The 20804-nt window shown below is 41.1% G+C and overlaps 1 protein-coding gene across 1 annotated transcript in view; it reads right to left on the bottom strand.

Annotated features, from left to right (window-relative positions):
* The window catches only part of SH3GL2 (SH3 domain containing GRB2 like 2, endophilin A1), a 213186-nt gene extending 193436 nt beyond the window's left edge, over positions 1-19750 (bottom strand). The window contains exon 1 of the mRNA XM_045079654.1: positions 19372-19750. Within this exon, the coding sequence (XP_044935589.1) occupies positions 19372-19416 (45 nt within the window). The 5' untranslated portion in view covers positions 19417-19750. The remainder of the gene's footprint in view (positions 1-19371) is intronic.
* Between the last annotated feature and the right edge of the window lie 1054 nt (positions 19751-20804).

Here is a 20804-nt window from a genome sequence, read left to right as displayed (position 1 = left end):
CATGTCTGTCTCTTCCCTGCATGCTCCTGCACACCGCACCCTCAGACAATAAATTTGCAAAGCACTGGTTTCTTCTCACCTTCAACTTCTCAGTTTAAATTCACATCCTCAGAGAGACAGTCCATGACCACCACTTCTAAAACATCAGGCACAAGGCCTTTGATAAAAAAGGTAAGGATATAAACCATGTCACACAATCATCTTCGTTCAACAGAAACTATTCAAGCTGGAGATGTCCCAAGATAAATAGCTTCAGTGAAATCCAAGAAGGAGTTCTTTATCCTCAAGACTCTCCTCTCTGAATTAAAATATGTACGTTTCTGTAAAGCCATCAAACGTTCTTTTTTATGTGCAAATAACAGTACCTTTCTCAAATTTGGAATGGTCTCTGCTGGTAAGAGCTTCCAAGGCTATACCTAGTAAACAGCTCTAAACCTTTCTACATGCTGAAGATGTCATCTCTCTCCACAGCACAATGTCAGACATGACCGTATTATTTCGATGTTGCTCTTGTTAACAATGTCTAACTATATATTTTCATGATTACTGATCTGTCTTATGACTACACTGCCAGTTCCATGAGGACAGGGAATGAGTATTTTATTCCCCTCTCTACACTCAGAACATAGCACAGTGCCTGGCAGGTAATCGATGTAAAGTCTACTATTTATAAGACAGATAGATGCCTAGAGCACAGCGTGAAGGGGAAAACTGGCACTGGGAAGGAAGGGTCAGCTCACGCAGGCCCCTGAGGATCACTTCTGGTCCTTGCAACCAGAAGCCATTGAAAATTTTCAATATACAGAGGCAGCAAGGACATATTTAGGTCTTGAAAAGATCATTCTGGCTAAAATGTGACCTGAGAGGAGGCCAGAGGGAATGATGAAAGACACATATGGTCAGAGGTTAGACTAGCCTGGGTGCTGGTGGTGGTAAGCCAGGGACTGCCTGGGGAACTCCCACGCCATTCCAAAAACCAACATGACAAGTTCTAATATTTCACAGGGATAGATTAGCCTCAGAAAATTCTACATGACCAATAACCTCAATATAAAATATGAGACTGTACCGAGTAGAAATGAGTCATTGTAATCAGGGAAACCAGAAAGTCAAAATGAGAGTGTAAATTGGAATAGAGCTTATTCCCCACACAGGAGCCCCAGCTCTGAGCAGGGAACGTTAACTAACAACAGTGAAAACAAAGATCCCACGTATTAAATACATCAACTCTATGAACAATATTACAAGGCACAGTGGCTAAAGGCTTCGCACTGACCTATTTGTAACTCAATAACATCATTGTTAATTACTCTCTAATAAAGAATTAGTAATAATATATCGTAAAGCTTTTTTCCCCAAAGTTACCAAAAGGCAACCTCTGAATACTTACTCCTTGCATATGTTGAAGTTCTTTCTAGTGAGAGAAGGGAATTAGGTTCTGTATTTTTAACGGTGTTTTAGGTCAGGGCAGGTCAACTATAGCCATTGCTGCTTGCAGCATTTGGGAAATGTCATCCAAAGTCCCTCCAATGTCCTTGTACTGCTCCTCCCAGCTGTACCCAGCACAAGGGAACCTCTAGCAGTGGCTTAGCCACCAAGAGTCTTGTGATGATCACCATCACAGCTGCAGAAATGCCACGCAAGTTACTGAGCCTCCATTTTCCCATACGTTAAGTGGCTCAGCATCCATATAAGATGTTAAAGCACGTCCACGCTATAAAATACTAAGGTGTCACTCCCCATTCAACAACAAAGAGGGAAAAGTTACTGTTGAGTTTCCAGTTTGAGATGAACATTAGTGAAGCAGTTATCTAAGTAAAGAGTCAAATCTATTATTTTCCCCAAGTAGATACACAGAGGGCCAACAGAGATACATGAAAAGATGGTTCAGAACCATTAACAATGAGGGAAATGCAAATCAAAGCCAAGTGAAATATCACTCACAACTGTCAAAATGGCTATTATCAAATAAGACAAGAAATAAATGGAGGCAAAGGTATGGAAAAGGGGGAATCCTCATGCACTATTGGGATTTGCAAAGGCAAACTGCTGAGGCCACTGTGGAAAACAATATAAAGGTTCCTCAGAATGTTAAAAATAGAACACCATGTAATTCAGCAATTCCACTTTGGCATATGAAGAAATAAAAACACTAACTCAAAAAGGCCTATGTACCCCCATGTTCACTGCAACATTATTTATAACAGTTAAGATATGGAAACAACCTAAGTTTCCATCAACAAATAAAGAAAATGTCACACACACACACACACACACACACCCCAGAATATTACTCAGCCATAAAAAAGACTGAAATTTTACCATTTGCAACAACATGGACAGACTGAGGGTATTATGCTAAATGAAGTAAGTCAGAGAAATACTAATACCGTATGACTCACTTAGACGTGGAATATGGAACAAAAGCAAAAAACCAAGCTCACTGATACACAGAATAGACTGGTAGTTGTCAGAAGTGGGAGATAGGCAAAACGGGTAAGAGAAGTCAAAAGGTACAAACTTTCAGTTATAAAATAAATAGGTCATGGAGCCAGAACATACAGCTTAAGATAGAATTTATGTTAGTATATTAATATAATATAATATATATTATATATATTATGTTAATATATTAATATAATATAATAATATATTAATATACTAGAGTTAATTTTTTAAAGAGTCAAATCATAATGATCTAATTATTTGACATAATGAATAAAGAACTTTTATTTGGCAGGAGAAATTACTCAAAAGACCTTAATGCTTCTTTCAAAATAGAAGTAATGCTGTACAGAAACACATATCAAAATCAAACTTTAAGAACTTGTAAAAGAAAACTATTATCTATTTGATGTATAAGTAATATAGAACAAATCTTTAATTTTTTTGTTGAGGATGCATGAAGAAGGAAGGAAAAGAAAGAAGTAGGGGGATAGGCGGAGAATGTACTAATTAATTAAGTTTGGGAAATTACATAACCATACCCTGCTGATGTTCAGGCTCTGGAAAGTCCTAAAGCAGAGAAACATGCTTATGTTTGTCTGACCCAATACTTTGCAAACTTATGTGGGCTTGGTATGAGTGTCTCCCCTTCCCCCGTGTTCTACCTAATAGAATATTTCATAGAAGACTCTTTGGATAGCAGTCCCTAAAGCTGAGGAGTTGTTCGGGCTTCTTTTTAAGTAATGTGTGTGGCCCTCCTCAAATCTAATTCAGAGTCTCCATAGCAGGAACCCAGTGAGATGTACAGCCAGGCTGGGGAACCACTTCACATGCAGAGATGCTAGGCTGGGTCAGAACCACCACCAAATGAAGCAGGAGGCAAAGACTGAGCATCTTCAAAGTGATGATGCAGGAAAAGTGAAGTCATCAAGTCTACAGAAGTAGAGGTGCACACTCTTTTTCCAGCCCATGGGTGCTCTGTAACTTAGGACTTCATGGTTCCAACAGGCCACTCAGGAGCTAGAGGAGACTAAGACAAATAAGAATCTATCTTGGGGACACCTGATGTCTGAGGGTCTGATCTTGACCTCTGCCCTGCTTTGATCTCAAGATCATGAGAGCCCCGGGTGGGCTAGGCATGGAGCATACTTTAAAAACAAACAAACAAACAACAAAAAAAACCTATCTTGCATTAAGACAGTTTTTAAATCAAAATAATTTATTGAGTAGCTTCTTAAATGCATTTTAATAACTTGCATTTTAAAATTTATAAATCAGAAACATACCTCATCTGCCACCAGTAATGCCCAATTATGAGACAAGTTTTCTGCAAAACTCGTCTACTCTTAAGAGAGGCACATGAGGACACAGTACAGAATGCACACGTAACAGAGTTCCATTATGTTACCTCGACCTTACCCCCAAAATCACTCTTATATAGTGATCTTTTTAAATGCTGAAATCTATAAAAACTTCAGGGGACCAAACCTGAAGTTTTGCAGAAGATAGAAACATCAGTTTAGCATAGGCTTCTGTCAGATCACTAGGCAAAAAAACAAATTTCTTGAGACAGTCTTCGACTCCCGTTTCTCAACTTCCATGTTAGTGTTGGCTCCAGAAATCTGAAGAGATTCTGCAGAGACTGGAAAAACAAGCTTTACTTCAGAAATGACTTCACAGCCTATTTGTCTCAGCGCTTGAAGCACTTTTCATTGAAGCTATTAAAGAGTGCCAGGCCCCAGAGAAAGCCAGACCATCCATAAAGGCACGCTTGTGCCCAACCAGCAGCCACCCTCGGTGCTCCCGCTGATCTTGCCAGATGTGTCCTCTCTGGGAAGAAGCTGAAAGTGACCTCCCCATCTCACTACTAAGACTGTGCTTCATGGTCATGGTCATTCCATTCTGTTCTATTTTGTTCAGGGTGGAAGGAAGGAGGTATTTTTCCATTCAGGAATTCTTAAACTTTGCATTTTCTGTCCTCAAAAAGAAGCCCACCAGAGGCTGGTAGCAGAGTTCTGCATTCAAGTTCAAAGGGTATCACTCAGAATGTCTCCTATCCTCTTAGGGGCCTCCACCTCACCTCATTCTTCCCTGGCATGGCATTGTCTACAGGCCTTTTCCCAAGAAGCTAAGAATTGACAGACTTCTGATATGTAAGGGCTGGAGAATGAGACTGAACATCTTGAACCAAATTACTGAGATTATCTTGCCGAAATACTCGGCAATACTATAGTGTACATGACCTAGCCACCCTTCTTTATGCAAAACACAAAGCTATGACACACTCTTTCCTAAGGATAAGACTGGGGATCTGGGTGAGGAGGGAGTAGCTTTATTTAAAAGAAATGCCAGCAAAAGTCATTAGCAACATTCTTATTTATGAGATTCCTACACTTCTTAGAGAAACAAAAAAAGCAGCCATGCATGCAGAAGAAACCCAGGCAGCACAATTAATTCATGGCTCTCTGAAGAGAAAGGCAGGCATTTTAATACTTTCAAGCTAAATGCCTCATGGAGCAAACACACGTTGGCTTATAGTTTCAGAACTGGCTAGAAACTGGGCTTATTCCCAATCTCTGATATCTGAAAGTTTCTTCTATTCCATATTTTCCTTTTAACCTGAGGAAGGGGGGATGAGAATAAGCACTAAAGATGATAGAGTAGAAAGAAAATTTAGTGATAAAGATAATAACTTAAGAAGGTGAGGAAGGAAATGTAGAAACACAAATATAGCAACATAGCACAGTGCCTGGTATTGAGTTCTGAGCATATTTAAGCTATGATTTTAGCTCTTCTTTTCCAATATTAGGCCTATTACAAACACATTTTATGGCCTGTTTCTTCCACTTAGCAATAATCATGAACATTCCTTCAGTAATAAATACTGTCCCATAGATAAAAGGCCTTTAAATACTCCATAATACAGACACACCATTATTTACTTTCCCAGTTTGTACCACCTCACATTTACATTGTTTCCAATTTTTTACAATGATAATTATCAAAGTGAAGAACTGTGTACCATGTTTTGCATGTTTAAGCATTTATTTTCTCTAGATAGATTCCTAAAACAAGAGTTACAAAGAAGAGACCTATTGATCCCCTGAAGTGTTTACACTCCCCAGCAAATGAGAATGCCTGTTCTCACACCCTGGGCAACTCAGAATGTTACCATCCTTTTCATCCAGGACGATCTAAACAATGAAAAATGTCACACGTTGCTATTTGATTTCCATGATTTTTAAAAAATGTTTAACTTAATTTTACTTTTTCAGTGTTCCAAGATTCATTGTTTATGCACCACACCTAGTGCTCCATGCAATCCATGCCCTCAAATAATACCCACCAAGCTCATCCAACCCCTCACCCTCCTCCCTCCCAAAACCCTCAGTTTGTTTATCAGAGTCCACTGTCTCTCACGGTTCGTTTCCCCCAATTCACGTTTCCTTTCCTTCTCCTAATGTCCTCCATGTTATTCCTTATGCTCCACAAGTAAGTGAAACCATATGATAATTGACTTTCTCTGCTTGACTTATTTCACTCAGCATAATCTCTTCCAGTCCCGTCCATGCTGATACAAAAGTTGGGTATTCATCCTTTCTGATGGAGGCATAATATTCCGTTATACATATGGACCATATCTTCTTTATCCATTCGTCTGTTGAAGGGCATCTTGGCTCTTTCCACAGTTTGGCAACTATGGCCATTGCTGCTGTGAACACTGGGGTACAGATGGCCCTTCTTTTCACTGCCTCTGTATCTTTGGGGTAAATACCCAGTAGTGCAATTGCAGGGTCATAAGACAGCTCTATTTTTAAGTTGCTAAGGAATCTCCACAGTGTTTTCCAAAGTGGCTGCACCAACTTGCATTCCCACCAACAGTGTAAGAGGTGTCTTATTAATTTTTGCCATTCTAACTGGTGTAAGGTCATATCTCAAAGTGGTTTTGATTCGAATTCCCCTGATGGCTAATGATGATGAACATTTTTTTCATGTGTCTGTTAGCCATTTGTATGTCTTCTTTGGAGAACTGTCTGTTCATGTCTTCTGCCCATTTTTTTGACATGATTATCTGTTTTTTGAGGGTGTTGAATTTGAGGAGTTCTTTATAGATCTTGGATATCAGCCTTTTATCTATACTGGTCATTCACAAATATCTTATTTCGTGGGTTGCCTCTTTGATGTTTATGTTTGTATCCTGGCTACCTGTAGTTCTTTCATGTATTGCCTTTCCATTTTCTTTTCTAATTTTTCTACTAAGGTATTTATCTTTATCTTACTGTTTACTCAGGGCTTTTAGATATTTCGTAGTTTGACACTCAAGACTGGAATAGGACTCAGAGTTGGGAATTACTGGCAGTTATTGGCTCTGAAACCAGCCGGCCTAGATTAAATCCTGGCTCTGCCACTGAAGCTTTATAACGCTGGGTAACTTCCCCTCTCTGAGCTCCAGTTATAAAATGGGAATAATAACATGGCAATCACTTAGGGCTGCTATGTATAAGTAGTTGATGAGTTAAAGTATTACCTAGCCATGCCAGCCATATTTACAGTTAGGAAAGTTTATTTTAAACCTACAATTTTATGAGGACATGTCTTAATTTAATTTTTAAATTAACTCTTAAAAATATATGATGCATTTTTAAGCAGAATAAGCAGATGAAAAATTGATGTATAGGAGAACCCCTTTTAAATACATAAAAGCACAGATAAATAGAAAACAAGAAACAAGCTGAATTGCTCACTATGGTACCCCAGGCATTGGGGACACAGCGAAGAACAGCAAAGACAGAGTCCCCTTCTCTATATCCACCCTGGGAGATACCAACAAGAAAATAATAGGTGCTTGCAGTGCAACAGCCAAGCACTACACTTGAAAGAAGTATAATGGGCAATTTTCACTACACGTGGAAGGGCGTGTGAGCCATACCAAAAGAGGCAAAGACAAATCTCCGAGGGAACAGCAAGCTGAGACTATAACGAGGAGTAGCGATTAGTCAAGCACAAAGTGGAAAAGAAGGAAAGGGGATTTCTAAGAAGAGTCAGCATGGTCTAAGGCTCAAAGGCAAGAGAAGCTTGTGTGGAACAAAGCAGTAAAAGCTAAGCACACGCAGAAAGAGCTGTGAGCAAAGAGACTAGACTGGTTAACAGGGGTCAAGCCACACTCCACACTCCTTAATAGTACTCACGTTCTGTGCTAGAAGCCGTAAGAAGCCACTGAAGAATTTTAAGCAGAGGAGCAACATTGGATTTGCTCTTTAAAAATGTTAGAAGTGGGGCGCCTGGGTGGCTCAGTGGGTTAAGCCACTGCCTTTGGCTCAGGTCATGATCTCAGGGTCCTGGGATCGAGTCCCGCATCGGGTTCTCTGCTCAGCAGGGAGCCTGCTTCCTCCTCTCTCTCTCTCTCTGCCTGCCTCTCTGCCTACTTGTGATCTCCCTCTGTCAAATAAATAAATAAAATCTTTAAAAAAAAAATGTTAGAAGTGTTAGAGACACTTAGGTAATGAATCAAAGAACAAGACCAAAGCATAAAATGTCAGAACCTAAACTCATGCTCAAGACCAAATTACCTCAGCCGTGGAACTCAGCGATAGCTACAAGTTGCCATCAAGTGACCAGTGACTTGTCTGAGGTCTCATGGACCCTTAGAATGGGAAAATAGTAAGATCTGAAGTCTCTGAGCTTTCAATTCTGGGCTCCTGCTGACCACGCACTATATAGCTTCACAGTGAGTGGCCTTTCACCATTTCCTAAAGGATTTCAAGATCTTCTCTTGAAGTACACCTCTGCCTCCCTTCCGAACATTAGGCACAGAACAGGTGACTCAGTGCTGCTCTAAGCAAGTGACCTTTTAGAATCCATAATCAAATCCCCTGTCATGGGCAGAAAATTCCTTGATAGGCCAAAAATAGCCAATCTTTTAAATAGTCAAATTGTGGGAGGGGGCACATTTTGAACAATACCATTGGTGAAGACTTATATCCTTAATAACTCTGACTCCCTCAATTCACTTTCTTCTTCTTTCAGTTATTCTGATTTAGCAAGGGACAAAGTCTTGTCTTACATGTGTTAATCTTTTTTTTTTTTTTAAGTAAAAGCAGAATAAACTTCAAGCTCACAGATTTACTCCAGCAAGAGTATCTAGGGTTTAACATTTTTTGTATGATAACTCCTATAGTTCTATTTATGAAAAGTGATAGTGGTTTTTCTATTTATGAAAATGATACAATGATTCATTTTTAAAGTAAAGTCAATAATGTAAAGATGACTACAGATGCCCAAAATTCGTGAAGATAAAACCAAGTAACAAATTTGGGGGACAAATTACTTCACCCTAACCATATGAAAAGAGTCTACAAAAGTTGACTGCCTAAATTCACTTGAATAATTCATGGCAGCAACCGGCAGACACAGTGACATCAGACACCAAGAATTTAGATTATAAAAGGCCAATCAACACATACCACAAGATATCAGCATAATTTATTGCCTCATAAAAGTAGAGTAATAATCACCAAATTTAGACAAATGTACTGATCGATCTTATGATAAGCTGTTTAAGACACATCCTTCACTTAAGGAAGTTTATGGTAAAAATGGATCAAAATTCATTAAGTGTGTACATGTGAGACATAAAAAGTTGAAAGAGCTTGTAAAGAATGAATAAAATGCATCTAAATTGTTCAAGTATTTCATGATCATGTAACTTTTATGAATGATGACAACCTTTCCCTGCTTCTGTTGCAGATAGGAAAAAGCTGATGTCCATGTCTACAAACAGAAATTTAGAGAAGAGATGAATGATGAGCACTGTGGTATCTCTCAGAAAAATATGGACTGGGTTTAAGGTGAAGGTAATAACCAAAAACAGTTGAAAATCAAAAGATTTTGGATTTGTGAGTTTCAAAGGGACTGAAGATGAACAGAGGGTGGTGGATGAGATGACCAGGAAAGAGCTTCATGAAAAACAATTATGTTTGTTAAACTTAAAGGGGAACAAGAGACACAATTAAGCTGCAGGGCTGAACATAAGAAGCAGAGCAGAATCCCCAGATAACAGTATATCACCTTTCATGAATAAAACCTTGATGATGGTATTAGTGAGGAATCTCTCCAGAAAGTACTTACGTTAGTCAGTCTACAAACATGATGGAGGAAAGCCACAGCAAGCAAAGAGTTGGGTTTGTAGGTCTTGCCTAGAAATAGTCACTAAAGCAGTTTAATAAATAACAAAAATGTGTCCAACAAGCCACCATACACAACATTCACTCAACATAAAGCAATACACCAGGGTCACTTCGGGAGGCAGCAAATGCAGAGAATGGGAGTGAAAGCTATTCCCACTCTGTAATCAATTCCAACAAGATGCTTCACCTTCAGGTTACTTCATCACAAGAGCAAGCCTGACTCTTCTTTCCCCAGCCAAGCTGCTCAACTGACACCACATCCTTACAGGACATCTGAAGGTGCCAGACCTCATCCTTTCCAAAACATGCCTGGCACTGTCTACCAGCTGCACTGAGAAAAATCATTCAGGGCTAGGGATCTGCAAATCATGTCCAAGAGCATGGAAATAACATATCACAGACAAACAACACAAAGTGTGCCACATGCACCTGCAATCCTCAATCACTTAATGAACAGCTTCTCATTACCATGTAGCTGTTTCATATGCCCATACTCAGTAAGGGCATTTCATTTGTGTCTGTTGTCACAGGCCTTCCTCAATCACAGAAACAGATGTAGGATGAACAGCCAACCTCTCTACTCTCACTAAAAAATCCCTGATGCTTTGATGGAGACTAATAATTCCAAAAGCTCCTCCATGTTCCACAATCTCTCCACTCCAAGGTCAACGAAGCTGTCACTGTAGCACCAGGCTAAGGGGCTGCTCAGAAAGTAATTAACAGCCTCACTGTTTACAACTGATGAAGAAACACAAAAAGAAGCATGTGTTTCATCAGAGAAAAACATCTAAATATCAAAAAACCTAAACACTGAAGGAGGAAAAATCTATTAAATATAAAATGTATTTAAAAAGGCATATGAAACACTGAACCTAATGGAATAAGAAAAGTTGATTCTGAAAATCATACTTAAATTGTATGTGTATTTTGTATACATATATGTGTGTATACACACACACACACATACAATGAGCACACATGCAAACAAATGTATTATAGGCGCAAGAGACAGCAAAGCCTTCTAGCTTTCTATCAACACTCACTTCTACATTCTGGGTACACAGTTTGACTACAGTTTCCAGCCTCATCCCTTCCTCGCTTGCACTTAGGGGCTCCAAAGTTTGGCTATGTTATAAATTCCAGGCAACTGAACATAAACAGGAGTGACTGTTTTGTTCTATTAACTCTCTGTTGCTGCATAACAAATTATTACACACTTAGCAGCTTAGAAACTATAGCCGTTTATTAGCTCACAGTTCTACAGGTCAAAAGTCCGGGCCAGCATCATTGGGTTCTCCTCTTAGGGCCTCACAAGACCAAAATCAAGGCAACAGTTAGATAGGGCTCCTATCCCCAGACATTGGGAAAGAATTCTCTTTCATTCAGGTTGTTGGCAGAATCCCGTTCCTTAAGACTGTGGGTCTAAGGTCTCTGTTTTCTTGTTGGTTGCTATCTTGGGGCTTCTGGGTGGCTCAGGGTGTTAAGCGTCTCCCTTTGGCTCAGGTCATGATCCCAGAATCTTAAGATCAAGTCCCGTATTGGGCTCCCTGCTCAGTGGGGAGTCTGCTTCTCCCTGTGCCTGCTGCTCCCTTTGCTTATGCTCTCTTTCACTCTCTCTCTGGCAAATAAACAAAACTTTTTTTATAAAATTAAATTAAATTAAATAAAAAAATTAAAGCTGCTTTCTACTCCTGGAGGCTGAGCACATTCCTTCTCACATGGGGCTCCATCTTTAACGGCAGTAGCACGTCTGACGTCCTTCTCATGCTTCCAATCTTTTGGACTTCCCCTTCCACTATCAGCCAGAGAAAATGCTCTGCTTTTAACGGGTTCATGTGATTGGATTAATCCTAAACATATAATCTCCCTCTTCCCATACTAGAGTAACAATTTCAGGAGGGACATCTTTTCAAAATGAAAGGATGAGTTGCAGTCAAAGAGGAGGTGACAATACAAGAGGGAAGGTCACTGAGGATCTTAGCATCTGCCTACCACACTCTCCTTCCAGTCCTGGCCCAGAGAAATCTCCCATGCTCCTTCCAACATAGTCTCTCCCTTTGGCTATCTTGAAAACTATGTGTTAAAGATGGAAGGACACTGCCCCCCTGCCAACGCCAGTCATCCTGGATCCCTGAAGCAAATAATGAGGGAAAAAAAACAAAACAAAACAAAAAGAGCTCTGAGCAATACACATCCCTTAAGACTTCTTGGTTAAACCAAAGCACAAGGCACTCTTGCAAAGCTCAGATGAACACAACCAAACTCACAGGATGAAAAAACATATGAAAAAGATCTACTGGATCAACGGAAACCAAAAGCATTCCAAAGCAGTAACCAGCAGAGGGAATGACAATAGGAAAATAAATGAGAAGTTTCCTAAGTTCCCGAAGGAATTCTATGGCTCAAATCGGCCATGAGCTGGGGGAGTACTGAAAAGCTTGTAACTGTAAAGCCATCCACAAATATGAAACAAACAGGAAGCCCACTAAAGAAGCTCTGCTGCTCCCACAGAGGCCATACTCCTTGGCACCCTCTTTAGATCTGGCCAGACAGAAGAAAGAACAAAAGAGTTCTTCCTGACTGCAAAACCAGGGTAAAACCAAGGAACTCCCTCTATTCTAGGGGTTGGGGATTTACAGTGCTTAGCCATGTGACCTCACCATATGGACAATACCTGCCAGGACTGCCATTCTTGCCCTCCCCAAATGGGAGTGCTTGCTATGGACAATATTTCCTGAACATTAAAAAGCACAACAGACTAGCCGCATGTGCCCAGCAAGTATTGTGCTTTGACACTGAGGTATTTCTTAGCACTATGGAACTGCTCCAATTAAGATCTACAGGGAAAGTTCAGTTTGAATTATAAGAAGGACATGTATATTTCTTTCAGAAATCATTATTCAGAAGAGGCCACAAAATACTGCCTAGTGGTCCTCCAGAGACCTGAGCATCTAAGCAAACAACCCAGGAGCCAGCTGGTTCTCACAAATTATAGAAAGCTTCTCCACAGTCATCCATATCATACATAATCTGACCTGGGGCTGGGGAGAAGGAGGTGAGAGCAAAGCAACCAGACTATCATATTCAAATTTAGAAGTTGTACTAAATGTAAAATCTTCATAAACAGTAAATTTATTTCCTGAAGCATCAGACTCAGCTGATGATTTAGTGTAATTTGAAAATATTTTATCGATAGTCTGCAAGAACACTTGACAGGGCCTCACAAGCATGGCATTTTAATAGGGACAGCTATAGCTCTCTTCTTAGTCTTCATTTTCCATTATATACCACATAAATCACTTTTAAACATTTGAACTCCAAAGAGATTAGGGCAATAAAGAATATCTAAATCAAAAAAATAAAATAAAATAAAACTGGGAAAGGTTGTCCTGTAAAATTATAATTGTTCATATTTTGTTTCTTGCTGCCTTAACAACCCCACATACACAAGCTGTGAGCAACACACCCAGGTGACCAAGTCTATCACTGTGATAAGGTGGGCCTCAACACAAGTTCCTTTCTCTGCCTGTCCCTAAGACCTAGTAACATTCAAATACACCAAGGAAATCCCCTCTACCTTCTCTTCAGTACTCTACCCTGACTCCAATAAAACCCCTTACCCACTCGTCTTCACACTCTCTCTTTGCTCCCCACCTGCTGGGCTGAGCCCACTCCCTTGGCCCTCCTCCTATGCGGCCCCCTCAGTATAGAGGAATTCTGTCTCCCTAAAACCTGTGAGTTTAATAAACTTCATTATCCTGAGCCTCTCCTGTGTCCTCTCTTGGTGCCACACACAGAACAAAACAAGGGTACAAAGGATCAAAAGAATAGAAAGGAAAAAAAGAGAAGTCAAAGAAATCTTCTGATTTCTTATCCTCCAGAATCTTGCCCACCTGGCCCTAACTTCCGAAGGAAAGCCCCACTCCTTTAAACTCTGGAGCTATTCTTAAACTCCACCTCCCCCAATTTTCCTTATTCACTTCTCAAGGAGTCCTGCCTTCCTCTCTCACTTCCTCAAGGTACCAACTCTAGCGAAAGCCTTGGGGTGGCGTGAAGCCCTGGGAGTATGAATGCAGCGCAAGGTGCTTGGCACAATGGACCCTGCTTTGCAAGCTTAAGTCCCCAACCTCATGCCCCAACATTAAGTCCCTCCCTCCCACATGATATTTCTCCTCAAAACATTAACCATTTTCCCCAACCAAGTCTTGATGGTATTTTCAAGGATATTTCTAATTAATCTGGGAGGTACCCAAAAATTTTTCAAGTAGACTGAAACCAAAACTCACATAAATTTAAAACATTAAAGAATGGAGCACTTGGGTGGCTCAGTTGTTTAAGTGGCCAGCTCTCGATTTTGGCTCAAGTCCTGATCTTGGGGTTCTGGGATGGAGCCCAAGGTCGGGCTCTGAGCTCAGTGAGGAGTCGGCTTGGAGATTCTCTCTCTCACTCTGTCCCACCCCTTGGCATGCACACAGGCACACACTCGTGTGCTTTCCCTCTCTCAAGTAAACAAATAAATCTTAAAAACAAAAACAAAAACAAAAAAACACTAAAGAATCACTGTGGGGAAAAAGGCTTGCAAAAATTGTAACTGTGTCAACAACAAAAACTTGACCAAGAAGCATCTCATTCTCAAGGGAAATTACTTTCAGCAGCCACTTTCATTTCAAATCCTACCACATATCCATTTGCCAAGTGTATCAGTAAGTTAGAGCTCATTGACTACTTTCTTTTTTTTTAACATGGTTCAAGTTATCCTTATTATGCAAGCATGGCACTCTCACAGACATTATCTCATTCAGTCCTCTGGAAAGGTTTCTTTTTACATTTGATTGCCCCTAAAATTAGTTCAGAGAAGACTGCATTTTGAACAGGTATTCTGAAGCCCAGTAATAGAATGGATGCAGTGACTGTTATTGTAAGAACTGCCCCCATTCTCTCTTCATGACATGGTCAATTTATTACAAAGCATTTTTACTTTGGTGGAGGAAAAGGGTGGGATAAGAATTAAGAAGTCCTTTAAGAAGCTGATGATAGGCTAAAAGCCCTCTCCCTCAGAAAAAAATGCACATACAAAAAGTGGCATATAATTTTAGAGAATACATGGGCCCTCCGCAGGCTATTATGGGCACCAGGCTAAGAACCTGATGAAGAGTGCAGGTATAGAAACCCTGTGTCAACCAGTAAATCCTACTTGAGATTTTGAAGGCGGCAGAGACTTTACTGCTTAACACAGGCAGTTAAGGCACTGACAACCACTGACAAAGTTAGACCTAATTATATATTTAATTAAATATATATTAAAACTAACATATAAGATATACAATATTAAATAATGTTAAAGATTAAATATATGTTAAATATGCAATTAAATATCTTAAGTTTGAAGTCTCACCAAATCAATAAATGCATAAACAGATTTATGCAACATTCTCCAGAGCAAAGCACCTCTATAAAATACAGCATTTTAAATATGATGAAAGCATGAAAAAATTAAACAGAAAGGCTTAAAATACCAATGTAATTAAAATTTTCCAGTTGAGGGACGCCTGGGTGGCTCAGTTGGTTAAGCCGCTGCCAAGATCCTAGGATCAAGTCCTGCATCAGGCTCCTTGCTCGGCAGGGAGCCTGCTTCTCTCGCTGCCTCTGCCTGCCTCTCTGCCTGCTTTTGTGTACTCTCTCTCTCTATCTCTGGCAAATAAATAAAATCTTAAAAAAAAATTTCCAGTTGATGAATCTGAGTGGGACAATAATCATGCACCAGCCTGTATCATAACATAGAGCCTAACCAAATAGGAGTTATATCATTAAAGAAACAGAAAGGGGCACCGGAATGGTTCAGTTGGTTAAGCGCCCCACTCTTGGTTTCAGCTCAGGTCATGATCTGATTGGTAGAGGGATTACGCCCCATGTCAGGCTCCACGGTCAGTAGAGAGTCTGCTTGAAGATTCTCTCCCTCTGCCCCTCCCCACTATTTGTGCGAGCTCTAAAATAAATAAATCTTGAAAGAAAGAAAAAATAGAAGATATATAGTCTATAATAGGTATATATCCTAACCAAACTCATTGAAAGGAAGAAAGCATATATCATTCAATGCAAAAGAAAGTTTTTATTTATAGACTGAATTGTCCTTTTAATGTTAAAGACAATATTTAGAAAAACACTGTGGTGAATCCTTTCATGCAAATAATGGCTATTAATGGGTTGTACTATATTCCCCCCACTTCCAAACACTTCCTATATTTAAATCTTAATTCCCAATACCTCAGAATACGACCTTATTTGGAAATAGGGTCATTGCCAACATAATTACTTGAGCGAAGATGAGATCATACTGGTGCAGGGTGGGCCTTCAATCCAATATGGCTGGTCCTTTGAGAAAGTGGAAAGAAATTTGTACAAAGAAAGAAAACCATGCTAACTGGAAAACAGAGATCAGTGTGATGTGCAAAGAAACCAAGAAAAGCCACAGATTGCCAACAAACTACTAGAAGTTAGGAAGGAAGCCTGACACAGACTCCTGCCTAGGGCCTTCAGAGGGAACATGGCCTTTCTGTCACCTTCATCGAGACTCCAAAAGGGTGAGACAATAAATTTCTGTTGTTTAAGGCAGTCAAATTGATACCTTGTTACAGAAGCTCTAAAGAACTAACACAATGACCTAATAAATTTTACTCTGTAACAAACTTTCCTCTGCTACTATAAAGCAAGTTATGTTTACTATAAATGCTTGATAAAGTAAAAAAAAAAAAGTATTGATTTTTATAAAAACAGCATGTTAATTGGAATCAGACAGCTATTTTTAACTGATATGCTGCCAGTTTAAACCAAGTGAAAAAACTTGACATTATTCATGTCAAAATGAAACCTTAATGTGAGTAAAACTCACTAAAAGTAGAATAATACATGTTCATTTGCCCTACTTTACAGTAAAAAAAGTACCCTATTTATTGTAATTGCATAATAAATTATATCTATAAGCAATAAAGTAACAAGGTTTATTAAAGTAAAATGAAGATCAATTTTTACTGTTCATATATTCTCCAGCTGAAAGACTTTTCCACTCTAATAAATTATCCTTAGCAAAAGCATTTTTTTTCACCTCCAAATATCAAAGATGTTAAAAATAACTGTCAGCAACAAGGTAGAAAAAATCAGTTCTAAACCAAGAAAACAGTCCTGACACATCTTATCCGAGATTTCAAATTAGTGGGCAAACACCAAAGGTATAGTGCTTTATCAATACAAATACCATTCCACACTATCGTAGGCAAAACACTCAATTTCACAGAAATAAATGTTTACCTGAAGAGGGGCCTTCCACTTAAGAACAGTGACCATATAATCTAGCATATCTGTTCTCAAAAGGAAACAATTCTAGGGGCAAAGCTTACTTTGTAGATAAGATCAGGTTCATGGAGCTGGGAATGGGAAAATGGCTTAAAAAAATAGACATGGCTATGTCCCCTAATACCTGTCACAGGCAAACAGTAGGGCTGGCTTTACACACCCTTCAAATACACATATATGCACAGGAAGAATAACCTTTGCCTGGGACTTTCTAAGATTATGCTCCATTAAGTTATGGATAAGATATTGTGTGTTGTTTCATTTCTAAAATGAAAGGCTTTTTAGTAAAAAGAAAATGACTCAGTGATTCTGCATTCGAATCAGATGTGATAAATACTAATCTTGTCACAAGCAGACCTCCTCCAACAATCTAAGAAGTCCTTTCATACCACAATTCTAGTTTCTAGTTTCAATTCTAAACTTCACTGTTATATACAACTTCAGGATCTGGCAGAAATGTAGTCATCTGATTTGTTTTGTTAAGGTAGCAAAACTAAAAAGTCTAGCTTCCATAATTTCCTCATGTGTCATCATTACTAATATAAGGGATAGTATTTTATACTAGTGAAATTACCCTTAACATTAATAACATTTATTGAACAGTTTCTATGTGTGTTCTACAAACTTATTTATATTCACACCAATTCTAGAAAATGGATATTAACCCCATTATCAAGGACACATTCAAAACTTCAGTAACTTGCTCAAGATCACTGACAGCAGAGGTGGGGTCAAGCCTTAACCTTTGCCAAGGTTCCTAACTGCCTTTTGGGGCACCAGGATTTGCAAACAAAGTCTTCAGAATCAACGTGAAGAAGGGATGTGGTGTTGGTAAATTTAGTGCTCAGGTCTGCTTTAGAGAAGTGAAAGGTACCTGAAATTAAAAAGGTCAGTGACTTCAAAGGAGTCCTGCCTGAGAATTTATGGCAGTACATGCGCTGGTACTATAAACCTGAAGGAATTCAAACTATCAAGGCCTTCCATATTACACGAACAATCTTTTTACAAATATATTTACAAACATCTGTTCTAGAGGACTCAAAAAGCCAAGTGAAAAAGCAAAAATAATTACATTAGTGCCTATTTTTCCTGAAATCATCTTGGTTTTTCCGTATCTCCCAAACTAACAGATAAAACTGATTCTACAAAAGCAAGTCTGCGGTGATACAGATAACATGTTCATGTATGTGAGATAAATTTCATGCTGCATCTGTCCCCCTAACTTATCCAAGGTTCTGTAAAACATAACCCTCACCTCTTCTGAATGTGGTTTAAAATAGGGTTGTTACTGTGGTAGCCTGGGGAACACCTCACTACTTCTGAGAAGTTATGAGAAAACTCACTATTAATGAAGACTAATCTATGAAAAAAAAATTAAAGCTAAATGATGAGAAATATTTAAAGAAATCAACAAAGTCCTTAGCTAAAGGTCCCCTGAACTAGAACTGTTTCAGAAGGGTTAAAAATAACAACAAAAAAATAGTAACCATCCTCATTACATAAGAAGTAGGTCACATTATAAGTATGCATTTATCTTCCCTATGTAAAATTCTTCAACAGAGCCCAAGGAGATTTCGATTATTAGAATCTGAATTAAATAAGTTGTAATAGCTTATTAACCCCACAGAGAAATATGGGCACATTCGAGCTGTAAAAGGCTCACGAAAAATAATACTTAGAAATAAATGATGATTTGATTATGTTAAGGCTATAAATCCAATGGGAAATGGTCAAGCTTCGGCCTCAAAGGAGTTTCACCCCGAGTTCTCCAAGGAAAAGTTAATGCATGAGGTTCCCAGAAGGACGCCCCATCCTCCCACTGCTCTGGAGCCTGGGGTCAACGTGGAAGGAGAGATTCAGAAACCACAGTGGAAGAGCGCAGACCGCGGACATCACCGCAGTCACCCCCAGTGCCGGCCATGGCTCGTGCCAGCACATCCCGGGACGGCTGGGGGAACCAACACCGCAAGGTCACCGGGTTAAGAGACGACTTTACATAATCTCCCGCCGCGCCTCTGGGGCACCTGCACGCCGGGGCGACCGTGCAGTCGCGGTCCCCTCCCAGCCGCTCCCGCTCCCGCGCGGGGCGGTGCGGGGGCGGTGCGGGGGCGGCGCGCGGGGCGACAAGGCAGGACGCCAGGGACTCGCGGGCGTCCGCAGCGCCTCACCCAGCCCGGGGTGGGGGGCGGAGGGCGGGCTCCCAGCCCCTGGACGCCCCCGGGCCGCCGCCGCCGCCGCCGCGGCGGGCGGGGCGGGCGACGCGGAGCGCGGCGACGGCGAGCTGGGCACAGGCCGGGGTCCCCGCGCTCCCCGCCGGCCGCAGGCTGCGAGCGCGCCCCTCGCGGCTCCGTCCGGGACCGCCCCGCGGCGCACCTGTCAGGAGCCTTACCTGAGTGGCTTTGTGGAATTGCTTCTTGAGCCCGGCCACCGACATGGTGCGGGGGTCGGGCGGGCGGCTGCGGGTGTCGGAAAGAGGCGGCGGCGGAGCCGGACAGGAGGGCCGAGCTGTGCGGCGCGCTCGCCGGGCGGCCGCTTGTCTTGCCGCCGCCGGGGCTGTGGGCGCGGGGGCGCGGAGCGGCGCGGGACGCGGGCTCGTGCGGAGAGACACCCTGACGTCAGGGGCGGGTGATGCGGCCTCTTAAAGGGGACGCGGGAAGCCCCGCCCCGAGCGCGGGGCCGGCGGGGCAGGTGCTGCGGCAAGCGCTACCTGTGTGCCTACCGCGGAGGTCCGGCTCCGCGGCGCCCTCGTGGACCCGCCGCCCGCTTAGAGCGCCAAGGGCGTTCCCTTGGCCCGGCAGTGTGGTTTGTGCCCCCGCGCACTGCGGACTGGTCGCTGCAGCTCTGCAGCCCAAGCATGGGCACGACTCAGGTGACTTGCTGGGCTTCCAGGTAGCTGCAGTGGCACTGCCTGAAGCTGGCCCATCTGCCCTTTGAGCCTGGCCTCTCTGCAGCTGGGAAAGGAGGCGTTTTGTCTGGGGTAATGAATAAGTCATTGCTCCTTCTCGCCTTGCGCCCACTTGGTCACAGAAAACATTTTCTGTCCTGGTTCCTGGTTTCAGTATCTCCTAAGCCTCCACAACGTTAGGGAAAATCAACAACGTGCCCTTTTTTTTCCTTTAAATTTATTTTTTATCATTTTATTTTATGTGGCCTGATGACAATTTAAGAAGAAAAAGAAAAAAATTAAACCTTAAAGCTGGCCAGGTAAATAGAATTGAATACAGTAATAGCAGTTTAATCCTCTGATTACACATACGGAAAAGCCGGAATATGAACTCGGCATTCACTTAGGATAGTGATTTTAGGATTTTCAATCTAAGCATTATGTATGAAAAAACATACTAAATCATGAAAGTACTACATAAGTAACAAAGTATATAGGCTGGGCTAAAGCCAAATACTGATGCAATTAGATTAATTTGTAGGAGAGCAGCACCGCATGGCTTCTGTGTTCTTGGTGATTAGCCACTTCTCCTGGTTTTTCTTGGACTGAGAAGCCCATAAAGAAAGAACTTGAATGCTGTCCCCGCACGGGGACCGAAGCTGTGAGGAGAAGGCAGAGTGACAAACCAGGATAAGTGGATGAATAAGAGAACCCACGGCAGAATAGGAGTGCTGGCAATACCTTTCATTACTTCCACAAGCCTGCTCCCTGCTACCCCGGACTCCATGGCTGACATATATTTAATTTTTTGTCATTAAATGTCGATGAAGTAAGTTCCCTGTTTCATTCTTACAAAAAGCCTAATTGAAGTTTGGGAAGTCTCACAGAAACAGTGAGCAGACTCACCCCCAAGCCTGAGGATTGTGGGACGGGGGATG

Source organism: Mustela putorius, unplaced genomic scaffold (assembly GCF_011764305.1).
Source record: "Mustela putorius furo isolate JIRA1106 unplaced genomic scaffold, ASM1176430v1.1 tig00000421_pilon_pilon_pilon, whole genome shotgun sequence".
NCBI classification, from domain to species: domain Eukaryota; kingdom Metazoa; phylum Chordata; class Mammalia; order Carnivora; family Mustelidae; genus Mustela; species Mustela putorius.
This window is presented reverse-complemented; position numbering and strand designations above follow the sequence as displayed.